This window comes from Rhinoraja longicauda, chromosome 20 (genome assembly GCF_053455715.1).
Source record: "Rhinoraja longicauda isolate Sanriku21f chromosome 20, sRhiLon1.1, whole genome shotgun sequence".
NCBI lineage: Eukaryota > Metazoa > Chordata > Chondrichthyes > Rajiformes > Arhynchobatidae > Rhinoraja > Rhinoraja longicauda.
The window spans coordinates 2,952,744-2,966,363 of NC_135972.1; the positions used below are offsets into that span (position 1 = coordinate 2,952,744).

The following is a 13,620-nucleotide window of genomic DNA, read 5'->3' on the forward strand; positions in this document are numbered from 1 at the left end:
GACCGCACCTGGAGTACTGTGTGCAGTTTTGGTCTCCAAATTTGAGGAAGGATATTCTTGCTATGGAGGGCGTGCAGCGTAGGTTCACTAGGTTAATTCCCGGAATGGCGGGACTGTCGTATGTTGAAAGGCTGGAGCGATTGGGCTTGTATACACTGGAATTTAGAAGGATGAGGGGGGATCTTATTGAAACATATAAGATAATTAGGGGATTGGACACATTAGAGGCAGATAACATGTTCCCAATGTTGGGGGAGTCCAGAACAAGGGGCCACAGTTTAAGAATAAGGGGTAGGCCATTTAGAACAGAGATGAGGAAGAACTTTTTCAGTCAGAGAGTGGTGAAGGTGTGGAATTCTCTGCCTCAGAAGGCAGTGGAGGCCAGTTCGTTGGATGCTTTCAAGAGAGAGCTGGATAGAGCTCTTAAGGATAGCGGAGTGAGGGGGTATGGGGAGAAGGCAGGAACGGGGTACTGATTGAGAGTGATCAGCCATGATCGCATTGAATGGCGGTGCTGGCTCGAAGGGCTGAATGGCCTACTCCTGCACCTATTGTCTATTGTCTATTGTCACACCAGTTCTATGTTATCCCACTTTCCCACCAACTCCCTACACCCTAGGGGGCAAGTAACAGAGACCAACTGATCTGCAAACCCGCACGTCTTTGGGATGTGGGAGGAAACCGGAGCACCCGGAGGAAACCCATATAATTACAGGGAGAACGTGCAAACTCCACATAGACAGCAGCCAAAGGCAGGTCTCTGGCACCGTGAGACAGCGGCTCAACCAGCTACACCACTGTGTTGCCCTAAATCTGTATCTTAGAAAGAACAAAACGGCAGAGTCACAATTAAAAAACACTTGTGTTTAAGGACCATGCATTACCCTGAGGCTTGTGCTTAATAAAACAAAAAGGAGACATTTAAAGATAATAGAAACTTAACCTTTAGTTAAGTGATTGGAGTATAAAGAGTAAAGACAAAGCTGATGTCATATTAAATTCATCTGCCTCGAATGATTTTACATCAAGCTCTGTTTCACTCTTTCTCTTTTACTTATGAACCTTGGTATGACTTTGTTAATGTCTGTATTCCCCATTTGCAGCTTGTCCTACCTCTGTACATGACCGCCATCCTCCCTAATGTAACATGTCCGTTCTCCTTACTTATTCCTACTAGCCCCTTCCTTCAGTCTCACTCCAATTCCCAAATCTTTTCCTTGATTACGCAAGTCAATCTCTTGCCCTTTCTAGATGGGAGCAGGAATTATATTGCAAAGTTATAACCAGTCTGCACAAGAATCTCGACCCGAAACGTCACCCATTCCTTCTCTCCAGAGATGCTGCCTGTCCCGCTGAGTTACTCCAGCTTTTTTGTGTCTATCTTCGGTTTAAAACAACATCTACAGTTCCTTCTTACATACTTTCAGCATTCAATTTCTTGGCAAAAGGTGTAGAAGTGTGGAAACGCACACCACCAGATTGAGGAACAGTTTCTTCCCGGGCAACTGAACCATCCCACCACAACCAGAGAGCAGTGCTGGACTACTCACTGGTGACCCTCGGACTATCCTTGATCGGACTCTGCTGGCTTTACCTTGCACTAAACGTTATTCCCTTATCATGTATCTGCACACTGTAATTGGACCGATTGTAATCATGTATCATCTTTCCGCTGACTGGTTAGCACGCAACAAAAGCTTTTCACTGTACCTCGGTACACGTGACAATAAACTAAACTGTTTGTATTCAAATCTACGGACATAAGCCGAACTGAATAAAGTGTTGGCTTATTTGTTTACTTCAGCTTTATAACGCTCCTCCAATTTCAAAAGCACTCAAGAGCATTCAACACTCCCACTCAACACACTGAGACAGTAATATTTGTATGATTAAGCAGAACAATTGATTCTTGAAAATGATTACAAATCTCCAATGTGCTTGCAGGTTGATGCATCGAATAATAGAACAAAATTAACTTGGAAGCAAGGTACAGGATGAAATACAATTGAAGGCTTCAAATGACATGGATGAACCACAAAGCAATCTCTGATGATCCCAAGACGGAGCTATTATGGTAATACCTGATAAAAAATCACATGCAATGACTGCCAGTGGGATTATAATAACTGCAAGCTATGATATAAAATTATAAAAGGACTGGACAAACTAGATGCAGGAAAAATGTTCCCAATGTTGGGCGAGTCCAGAACCAGGGGCCACAGTCTTAGAATAAAGGGGAGGCCATTTAAAACTGAGGTGAGAAGGAACTTTTTCACCCAGAGAGTTGTGAATTTGTGGAATTCTCTGCCACAGAGGGCAGTGGAGGCCAATTCACTGGATGAATTGAAAAGAGAGTTAGATAGAGCTCTAGGGTCTAGTGGAATCAAGGGATGTGGGGAGAAGGCAGGCACGGGTTACTGATTGTGGATGATCAGCCATGATCACGATGAATGGCGGTGCTGGCTCGAAGGGCCGAATGGCCTCCTCCTGCACCTATTTTCTATGTTTCTATAAAGTAATCATCCTTTGTTTTACTGTGCGAAACATGACCTGGCAACATTGCAGAGACGAAAACCAGATGATGAACCATTGACTCCATCTACACCTCACGCTGCCTCGGCAAGGCCAGCAGCATCATGAAGGACCAGTCTCACCCCGGTCACGCCCTCTTCTCCCCTCTCCCATCATTTATCAGGCAACTGAATCATCCTGCCACAACCAGAGAGAGTGGTCCTGATATACTATCTACCCCATTGGTGACCCTCGCTCGGACTATCTGTAATCGGACTATCTTTACTGGACTTTATCTTGCACTAAACGTTATTCCCTTTATCCTGTATCTGTACACTGTGGGCGGCTTAATTGCAATCATATATAGTCTTTTTGCTTAGGAAAGAAAACTGCAGATGCTGGTTTAAATCGAAGGTAGACACAAAATGCTGGAGTAACTCAGCGGGTCAGGCAGCATCTCTGGAGAGGAGGAATGGGTGACTTTTCGGGGCGGGACCGCCCCATTCCCTGACAACAGTCTGAAGAAGGGTCTCGACCCGAAACGTCACCCATTCCTTCTCTCCAGAGATGCTGCCTGACCCGCTGAGTTATTCCAGCATTTTGTGTCTACCATAGTCTTTTTGCTGGCTGGTTAACACGCAACAAAAAAGCCTTTCTCTGTACCTCAGTACCCGTGACATTAATAACCTAAAGTAAACTAAAAGACTGCAGAAGTCACAAATAGAAAAGTGAACGAAAGAGCATTAAATAGGTTGGATTATTTTCTCTTAAATATATTGAATGCTTCTGACCCAAGACATGTGGAAACAAAACCTATTTTCTTTTCACCAGTTTTAAAACGTAAATTCAAAATAATCTGACATGTTTACATTTCAGCAACAGCTCTTTATGCACGGTGGCGCAGCGGTAGAGTTGCTGCCTTACAGCGAATGCAGCGCCGGAGACCCGGGTTCCATCCTGACTACGGGTGCCGTCTGTACGGAGTTTGTACGTTCTCCCCGTGACCTGCCTGGGTTTTCTCCAAGATCTTTGGTTTCCTCCCACACTCCAAAGACGTGCAGGTTTGTAGGTTAATTGGCTTGGTATAAGTGTAACTTGTCCCTAGTGTGTGTGTGTGTGTATGATAGTGTTAGTGTGCAGGGATTGCTGGTCGGCGGTTGGTTGAAGGGCTTGTTTCCACGCTGTATCTCTAAAACTAAAAAACTCTTTAAAACTAGTGACACAACAGTATCCGATCTCGTTGGGGAGGCAAGTTGGTGAAACAAACCTCCTGCTCCCACTTTAACTCCAGGCTTCACGTTGTGTCTGTGAGGTATGTAGTGAGATAGACACAAGAAGCTGGAGTTACCAGAAACATCACCCATTCCTTCTCTCCTGTCCCGCTAAGTTTATTTTAGTTTAGTTTAGAGATACAGCGCGGAAACAGGCCCTTCGGCCCACCGGGTCCGCACCGCCCAGCGATCCTCGCACACTAACACTATTCTGTAATGTACCATTTGGATGAAGGACATGAAAGAAGAAGACCCACTGGGGACAATGTTTACATTTACACCAAGCCAATTAACCTACAAACCTGCACGTCTTTGGAGTGTGGGAGGAAACCGAAGATCTCGGAGAAAACCCACGCAGGTTACGGGGAGAACGTAAAAACAACGCACAAACTGGAATACACTGGAATTTAGAAGGATGAGAGGAGATCTTATCGAAACGTATAAGATTATTAAGGGGTTGGACACGTTAGAGGCAGGAAACATGTTCCCAATGTTGGGGGAGTCCAGAACAAGGGGCCACAGTTTAAGAATAAGGGGTAGGCCATTTAGAACTGAGATGAGGAAAAACTTTTTCAGTCAGAGAGTTGTGAATCTGTGGAATTCTCTGCCTCAGACGGCAGTGGAGGCCAATTCTCTGAATGCATTCAAGAGGGAGCTGGATAGAGCTCTTAAGGATAGCGGAGTCAGGGGGTATGGGGAGAAGGCAGGAACGGGGTACTGATTGAGAATGATCAGCCATGATCACATTGAATGGCGGTGCTGGCTCGAAGGGCCGAATGGCCTCCTCCTACACCTATTGTCTATAAACTCCGTACAGACAGCGCCCGTAGTCGGGATCGAACCCGGGTCTCCGGCGCTGCATTCGCTGTAAGGCAGCAACTCTACCGCTGCGCCACCGTGCCACCCAGTCACTCCAGCTTTTTGTGTCTATGGTTTGAACCAGCATCTGCAGATCCTTCTTACACAGGTATGTGGTGAGTGTGTATTGTGTTGTCAGATCACCAGGCTGGTGCAAGCTCCTCACAGACAGAGCAGTGCTGCCTCTCTGCCCCCATGAGTAGTAAACATAGCGGCCTGACCTGGCGGCGATGTGGACCTGGTCCGGATGTTCAGCTGAGCTCCGTTGTTCTTTGTGGAAGTGAGTTTCGATCCCTGCTGCTTTTCCAGCTCCCCTGGAGACAACAGTTGAGATGAACCATTAATAAGATATCCAGTCCACCTGGGCCTAACTGAGCTCCCGGTTGCCAAACACTTTAATTCCCCTCCCCACTCCCACACTGACCTCTCTGTCCTGGGCCTCCTCCATTGTCAGAGCGAGGCCCAGCCCAAATTGGAGGAACAGCACCTCATATTTCCCCAGCTCACCGTACAACCAAGCGGTATGAATATAGATTCTTCTAACTTCATGTAACCCTTGCATCCCCCTCTCTCCATCCCTCTCCCATCCAAGTATTTATACCAGCTTCAAAGTGGTCTTGTTGAGTCTCATTGTCTGTAACTCATTTTCACCTAGCCCACAGCTAACAATGGCCCGTTTCCTTTATCGTCGTTACTTTTGTATACCTTTCCTTAATTTGTTCTATAACTCTCCACATCACCGTCTGTATCTCTCTTCTCCCTTTTCCCTGACTCTCGGTCTGAAGAAGGGTCATGATCCGGAATGTCACCCATTCCTTCTCTCCAGAGATGCTGCCTGTCCCGCTGAGTTACTCCAGGTCTTTGTGTCTATCTTCAGTTCAAACCTGAATCTGCAGTTCCTACGTACACATTGGGCCAAAGTCTGTTATATTTCTGTAAATTATTGCCTTTATGGAATTAAATGATAACTAATCTGTTGGGGATATAAGGTCCGAATGCTTTGGGAGGAGGATTATTTCATGATAACCTTCCAAGGAGGGGACCTTAAAATATACATCATAGAACAGTAGAACACAAGAACAGGCCCTTCAGCCCACAATATCTGTGCTCAACATGACACCAAGTTAAACTAATCTCCACTGCCTGCACACTATCCAGATCCGTCCATTCCCTGCATTTCCATGTGCCCATCTAAAAGTCTTTTAAACACCACTATTGTATCTGTCTCCACTGGGTCGCCAACTGTCCCGTATTAGCCGGGACATCCCGTATTTTGGGCTAAATTGGTTTGTCCCGTACAGGACCGCCCTTGCCCCGTATTAGTAGGGTTGCCAACTTCCCCACTCCCAAATACGGGACAAAGGGTGACATCACCGCCCCGCGCCCCACGTGACCTCACCCAGCCAGCGGCCACGTGCTCCCGCTCCACCAATGACGGCCGCCCGGGCCGGGAGGCGGGTTGCTACGCAACCTCCGCCAGGCGAACACACTCGGCCCCGCTCCCCGAACACACTCCGTTAGCCTACACTGTCCCGGCCGACAGCAGCCCGCGGGCCTAATACGGGACAAGGGCGGTCCCGTACGGGACAAACCAATCTAGCCCAAAATACGGGATGTCCCGGCTAATACGGGACAGTTGGCGACCCTAGTGTGAGTGTGTATTTGATCTGCTCTTGTGTCGACCTCTGGATTTGCTTTACATCCGTAGGCATGATTTATGTTTATCTTTCTCCAAATTTTGTACCTTAAGATGCAGTGCCAGAAAAAGAAAAAAAAAATCATGTTCGTGTGAAATTTATCAACATGGCGTAAAATTGGATTCACTTTGACAATTCCTTTAAGGGATCATAGATCACTAGTTTGAGTGTGCTGGCCTGCTGATTCACAATCCTCTGACGGTGGCAATGAGATGCAGTTTCAGTGGGGGAGAGGAGGCAGTGCGTGCCAACCTCATTGAACATGGACACTTTGTCGGATGCTAATCCAGCTTTCACAAGCTTTCAGCTCAGCCTGCCAGGAAGGGAAGCAGACTGCTCTGGGCCTTCATTACCCATCTCCCAGGCTGAGGCACCGGCACTACATTTTTTTTTTTTGCTTAGAGATACAGCGCGGAAACAGGCCCTTCGGCCCACCGAGTCCCACTGACCAGCGATCCCCGCACACTAACACTAACCTACACCAGGGACAATTTTCACATTTATACCAAGTCCATTAACCTACAAACCTGTGCGCCTTTGGAGTGTAGGAGGAAACCGACGTTCTCGGAGAAAACCCAGGCAGGTCACGGGGAGAACGTACAAAGTCAGAACAGAACAGCACCCGTAGTCAGGATGGAACCTGGGTTTCTAGCGCTGTAAGCGCTGTCAGGCAGCAACTCTACCGTGCCACCCGATGAAGATTTATTTACCAAAATTACCCGAGGCAACTCACTCATCCTCAACGGATGCCGTCAAGAATTTAATCTTAATTTGAATCTTAATATTTCCATCGTTTCTTCCACCAGCCGCATTACTCAGAAGAAAGTTGATACTGCAGGGATCCATTTATCATCACCTTTCCTGCACGGTTTGATTTTTGAAGATGAAAAGCAATTGGATAGTATCCCACTTGAATAAATAAGTCAGGCAATTATATAGACAAGGAAAATAGGTGCAGGAGGAGGCCATCTGGCCCTTCGAGCCAGCACCACCATTCATTGTGATCATGGCTGATCATCCACTATCAGTGGATTGGCGGGACTGTCGTATGTTGAAAGACTGGAGCGACTAGGCTTGTACACGCTGGTATTTAGAAGGATGAGAGGAGATCTTATCGAAACGTATAAGATTATTAAGGGGTTGGACACGTTAGAGGCAGGAAACATGTTCCCAATGTTGGGGGAGTCCAGAACAAGGGGCCACAGTTTAAGAATAAGGGGTAGGCCATTTAGAACTGAGATGAGGAAAAACTTTTTCAGTCAGAGAGTTGTGAATCTGTGGAATTCTCTGCCTCAGAAGGCAGTGGGGGCCAATTCTCTGAATGCATTCAAGAGAGAGCTAGATAGAGCTCTTAAGGATAGCGGAGTCAGGGGGTATGGGGAGAGGGCAGGAACGGGGTACTGATTGAGAATGATCAGCCATGATCACATTGAATGGCGGTGCTGGCTCGAAGGGCCGAATCGCCTCCTCCTGCACCTATTGTCTATTGTCTAGTAACCCGTGCCTGCCTTCTCCCCATATCCCTTGATTCCGCTAGCCCCTTGAGCTCTGTACCAGGCAATGAAATTACTATTTGTATTACAGTGAGATATTTTGACGCATTTTATGTCACCTCACTGTGTGGCTACAAAAAATGAATTGTGAATCTGAATCTGAATCTGAAAAATGAATGCACACAAATTAAGGTTTTGCTGTCATTGTCTTTCAATGCATTGTAATCACCCTGATTTAAACTTTTATATCAAGATGGCGCTAAAGCCTGGTGACTCTTTACAAGCTCTTTTAGTTTAGAGATACAATGTGGAAGCAGGCCCTTCGGCCCACCGAGTCCGCACCGACCAATGATCACCCATACACTAGTTCTGTCCTACAGACCAGGGACAGTTTACAGAGGGCCACTAAACCTACAAACCCGCACATCTTCGGAACGTGGGAAGAAACCGGAGCACCCAGAAGAAACCCAGGCGGTCGCAGGAGGAACGTGTGAGCTCCACACCGACATCACCCTAAGTCAGGATCGAACCTGGGTGTCCAGCACTGTGAGGCAGTGGCAATGCGTCCACTGCTGGGACTCTGAGCAAAACACAAGGTGCCGGATGAACTCAGCGGGCCAGGCTGGGTCTGAAGAAGGGCCCAGACCAGAAACATCATCTGTCCATTACCTCCACAGATGCTGCCTGACCCGCTGAGTTCCTCCAGCACCTTGCGTTTTGCTGATAATACGATCACATTGACATGTTGTTTTCCAGCAGTACTGGATACTAGAAGATGCTGCCTCTCAGCTCCCTCTGATGTTGTAGAGCTGTAGATGTTTAGGGGTGGCACGGTGGCGCAGCGGTAGAGTTGCTGCCTCACAGCGCCAGAGACCCAGGTTTGATCCTGACTATGGTGCTGTTTGTACGTAGTTTGCACGTTCTCCCGGTGACCGCAAGGGTTTTCTCCGGGTGCTCCGGTTTCCTCCTACACTCCAAAAACGTACAGGTTTGAAGGCTAATTGGCTTTGGTTAAAAAAAAAGTAAATTGTCCCAAGTGTGTGTAGGATAGCGCTCGTGTACTGATGTACTGATGTACTGATGTACTAGTGTACTGATCGCTGGTCAGAGTGGACAGGATGGGCCGAAGGGACTGGTTTGTTTCCGTGCTGCATCCCTAAAGTCTAAAGACAGTCCCTGAAATCATCGATTATGACATTTGCAAAAGACAAAGGATTTTTGTTTCACCCAGCAGGGCTGAAGTGAGAGGTTAACATCGTGGGATGAAAACAAGCACGGAGACATACAGCAGCCACTCACAGTCAATGCGAATCTGCTCCATCTCTGTCACTTCCGCTATTGACTCCTTCAGCTCCTCAATGAACTTCTGCAGCTCCTCCGAGCTTGGTGCACAGAGACTCAGTGCCTGCTTCTTCTCCGAGCCAGACACCGATGACACCAGGGTGATCCCGTGAGGGTAAACTGGTGGGCAAAACACTCAGGGATTAGTCAAGGGTCCAGAGTGTTTTTGGAATAATGACATTCCTACTGGCAGCAGCACAACAGAATAAGTAAACACAGTACACTCTACACTATATGATAAATGTGAAAAAAAGTTCAGTATGCATATATATACACATATATACATATAGCCACACACACATATATATATATACATATGTGTAGGAAGGAACTGCATATGCTGGTTTAAACCAAAGATATTGTAGTCCGAAGAAGGGTCTTGACCCGAAACGTCACCCATTCCTTCTCTCCAGAGATGCTGCCTGTCCCACTGAATTACTCCAGCATTTTGGGTCTATATTCACATATTTATATGTGACATACATTCATATATATATATATATATATATATACACACACACACACACGCACAAACACACACATGCACCCACACACATACACACACAAACACGCACAAACACACGCACACATGTACACACACACACATACACACACACGCACATATAAAAAACAAACAATAGTGCAAAGAGACAAAGCCAATGCCCCCAAGCCTCTGTAGTTCAGCGCTTACTGGCTGGGGCAGTGTGGGCTAATGGAGTGTGTTCGGGGAGCGGGGCCGAGTGTGTCCGCCTAACGGAGGTTGCGTAGCAACCCGCCTTCCGGCCCGGGCGGCCGCCGTTGGTGGAGCGGGAGCACGTGGCCGCTGGCTAGGTGAGGTCACGTGGGGCGCGGGGCGGTGATGTCACCTTGTCCCTTATTTGGGAGTGAGATAGTTGGCAACCCTAGTGAAAATTATGATGCCAATATTAACAAATCTTATTTGCCACACATGGTCCACATCGCTCTACTCCCCGTCTGCTGATATCTCTGTCTAAATGCCTCTTAAACATTGCTTTCGTTTACTGCATCTACCACCTTCTCTGGCAGCATGTTCCAGGCACCTACTATTCTCTCTGCAAAGAAAAGTTGTCTCCCAAATCTGCTTTAAACTTTGCCCCTCTCACCTTTAACCTATGCCCTTCAGAGTTTGACATTTCCACCTTGGCAGATAGACTGACTATCGACCCTATCTATACCTTTAATCATTTTATATACTTCATTTAGAACCTCTGGTGCTCCAGAGAAAATAATCCAGGTTTGCACAACCTCTCCTTTAGATTTTTAGACTTTAGAGATACAGCGTGGAAACAGGCCCTTCGGCCCACCAAGTCCACCGGCGGCACGGTGGCGCAGCGGTAGAGTTGCTGCCTTACAGCGAATTTAGCGCCGGAGACTCAGGTTCGATCCCGACTACGGACGCCGTCTGTATGGAGTTTGTACGTTCTCCCCGTGACCTGCGTGGGTTTTCTCCGAGATCTTCAGTTTCCTCCCACACTCCAAAGACGTACAGGTTTGTAGGTTAATTGGCTGGGTTAATTAAATGTAAAATGTCCCGAGTGTGTGTAGGATAGTGTTAATGTGCGGGGATCGCTGGGCGGCGCGGACCCGGTGGGGCGAAGGGTCTGTTTCCGAGCTGTATCTCTGAATCTGAATCTGAATCTAATCATTTTATATAGTTCATTTAGAACCTCTGGTGCTCCAGAGAAAATAATCTAGGTTTGCACAACCTCTCCTTTAGATTTTTAGACTTTAGAGATACAGCATGGAAACAGGCCCTTCGGCCCACCAAGTCCATGCTGACCAGCGATCAACCCCATACACGAGCACTATCTTATACACGAGGGACAATTTACAATTTACCGAAGTCAATTAACCTGCACGTCTTTGAAGTGTGGGAGGAAACCAGAGCACCCGGAGAAAACCCACGTGGTCACGGCGAGAACGTGTAAACTCTGCACAAACAGCACCTATAGGATTGATCTCGGGTCTCTGGCGCTGTGAGGTAGCAACGCTACTGCCCCTGAAACCACTCTCCTTTTAGCTAATACCCTCCAATCCAGGCAATATCCCAGGGAAATCCTTCTGCACCCATTCCTTCTCTACCGAGATGCTGCCTGACCCGCTGAGTCACGCCAGCATTTTGTGTCTACCTTCGATTTTAACCAGCATCTGCAGTTTTTTTCCTACTCTTCTTCTGCGCCCTCTCAGTCATGTGCCTTTGATTTCTGGTGGCAATACAAAACTGGCAGATTGGATACACAATAAATCCCTGTCCCAGATCAGGAGGGATGTACCATGAATGGTCAGCTGCACTGCGAGGGGCTGGCCCACGTTACCATCTGAGACACAATTCCCAATTACTTTAGCGCTGAGAGTAAATAAATAAATCAAATAATACGTTACTATTACCTCAATAAAGCAATTCCAACCATAGAGATTGGGAAGTACAATGTATAACTCAGCATGCATCAGCCATAGGATTTCGCAAACACTTACATTCAGTCTCAAAGAGATGCATCTGTATTCCCAGCAAGCCTATGGACTTGTAGAAGGTGTACGTGGAGGAACTTTTCTTTTTTGCACACAGTTTAAGTATCTGTAATATAGAGAATAAATCATATAAGATTATTAAGGGGTTGGACACGCTCGAGGCAGAGAACATGTTCCCGATGTTGGGGGAGTCCAGAACCAGGGGCCAGAGTTTAAGAATAAGGGGTAGGCCATTTAGAAAGGGGATGAGGAAAAACTTTTTCACTCAGAGAGTTGTGAATTTGTGGAATTCTCTGCCTCAGAAGGCAGTGGATTCTAATTCTCTGGATGCTTTCAAGAGAGAGTTAGATAGAGCTCTTAAAGATAGCAGAGTCAGGGGTTATGGGGAGAAGGCAGGAATGGGGTACAGATTGTGGATGATCAGGCATGATAGCAGTGAATGGCGGTGATGATGCGAAGGGCCGAATGGCCTCCTCCTGTACCTATTGTCTATTGTCCATTGTCTATTGTCTATTCTCACATTCGTGCAGGTACTCCCTGGGTTAGATCAGTGCTCCATTGCTGAGGACCTTCCATTAGCTGACATCTTCCCATATTAGAAACCACATTTATTTGTAGTTTAGAGATACAGCGCATAAACAGGTCCTTCGGCCCACCGAGTATCTCACTCCCAAATACGGGGCAAGGTGACGTCACCGCCCCGCGTGCCCCACGTGACCTCACCCAGGCCAGCGGCCACGTGCTCCCGCTCCACTAATGGCGGCCGCCCGGGCCGGGAGGCGGGTTGCTACGCAACCTACGGCAGGCGGCGCCCGGGCCTCCGGGCCTACACTGTCCGGACCTGCCCTGTCCGGACCTAGAGTGTCCCCGAACACGTTCCTTTAGCCTACACTGCCCCGGCCTACAGCGGCCCGCGGGCCGAACACGGAGCAAGGGCGGTCCCGTACAGGACGAACCAATTTAGCCCAAAATTCGGGATGTCCCGGCTGATACGGGACGGTTGGCGACCCTAGTAAGCAGCAAGAGCGAGATTCTTACCACAACCAGGTCGTTGAAGAGAAACACCTCCCGCTGATGGGCTGCGTGCTTCTGTGCTTTGTTGACGTCCATAACCTCAAAGAGCCGGCTGCAGCACACCAGCCGCCGGTGGGGCACGGACAGGTCCTGTGGAGGCACCAAACATGGAGTTTGTTCTGCAGCCTGATCTCCAGCAATGACTAGCTGGCCAGCCATCGTCAGACAGAACACGACAACATTACAAGGGTAGACACAGAATGCTGGAGTAACTCAGCAGGGCAGGCGGCATCTCTGGAGCGAAGGAATGGGTGACGTTTCGGGTCGAGACCCTTCTTCAGACTGATGTCAGGGGAGGGGGCATCCCGCCCCAGAGATGCTGCCTGCTTTCACCGTCCGGCGCGGCGTGGAACGTGGCAACTACAACAGCCTGACCGCAGGAGAAGTCTGCAGGGGAAGAGAAAAGACATTCTGGCCTTCCATCACAGTGAGGAAGTGACTGGAGGAGACTGGATGTTTCTTTTTGTTTGATTGTGTGTGTTATTGCTTATTTTTATTACTCTTGTTGTTGGACTGTGGGTAATCTTTCATTTCACTGCGCATTTATGTGTACGTGACAAATAAACTTGACTTGACTTGACTTGACTTGTCCCGCTGAGTTACTCCAGCACAGTGACTTGCTCATACATCCTCTTTACATTTTGCATTTGCCTTAACATCAAATGTCAAAGCATTGTTGGTTATATACAAAACTTTGGATTTATACAATATGCTGGAGTAACTCAGCATCTGTGGAGAGAAGGAATGGGTGACGTTTTGGGTCGAGATCCTTCAGACTCTCTGAAGAAGGGTCTCGACCCGAAACGTCACCCATTCCTTCTCTCCAGAGATGCTGCCTGACCCGCTGAGTTACTCCAGCATTTTGTGACTACCTTCGATTTAAAC

The 13,620-nt window shown here is 47.7% G+C and overlaps 1 protein-coding gene across 5 annotated transcripts in view; it reads right to left on the reverse strand.

Moving 5' to 3' along the window:
* iqsec3a (IQ motif and Sec7 domain ArfGEF 3a) overlaps positions 1-13,620 on the reverse strand; it is a 253,682-nt gene that overhangs the window by 23,835 nt on the left and 216,227 nt on the right. For all 5 annotated transcript variants that reach the window (XM_078416738.1, XM_078416737.1, XM_078416741.1 and 2 more), the window contains exons 9-12: positions 12,700-12,825; positions 11,668-11,767; positions 9,130-9,291; positions 4,862-4,954 (exon numbers count right to left, since the gene is read on the reverse strand). In XM_078416738.1, the coding sequence (XP_078272864.1) occupies positions 4,862-4,954; positions 9,130-9,291; positions 11,668-11,767; positions 12,700-12,825 (481 nt within the window). The remainder of the gene's footprint in view (positions 1-4,861; positions 4,955-9,129; positions 9,292-11,667; positions 11,768-12,699; positions 12,826-13,620) is intronic.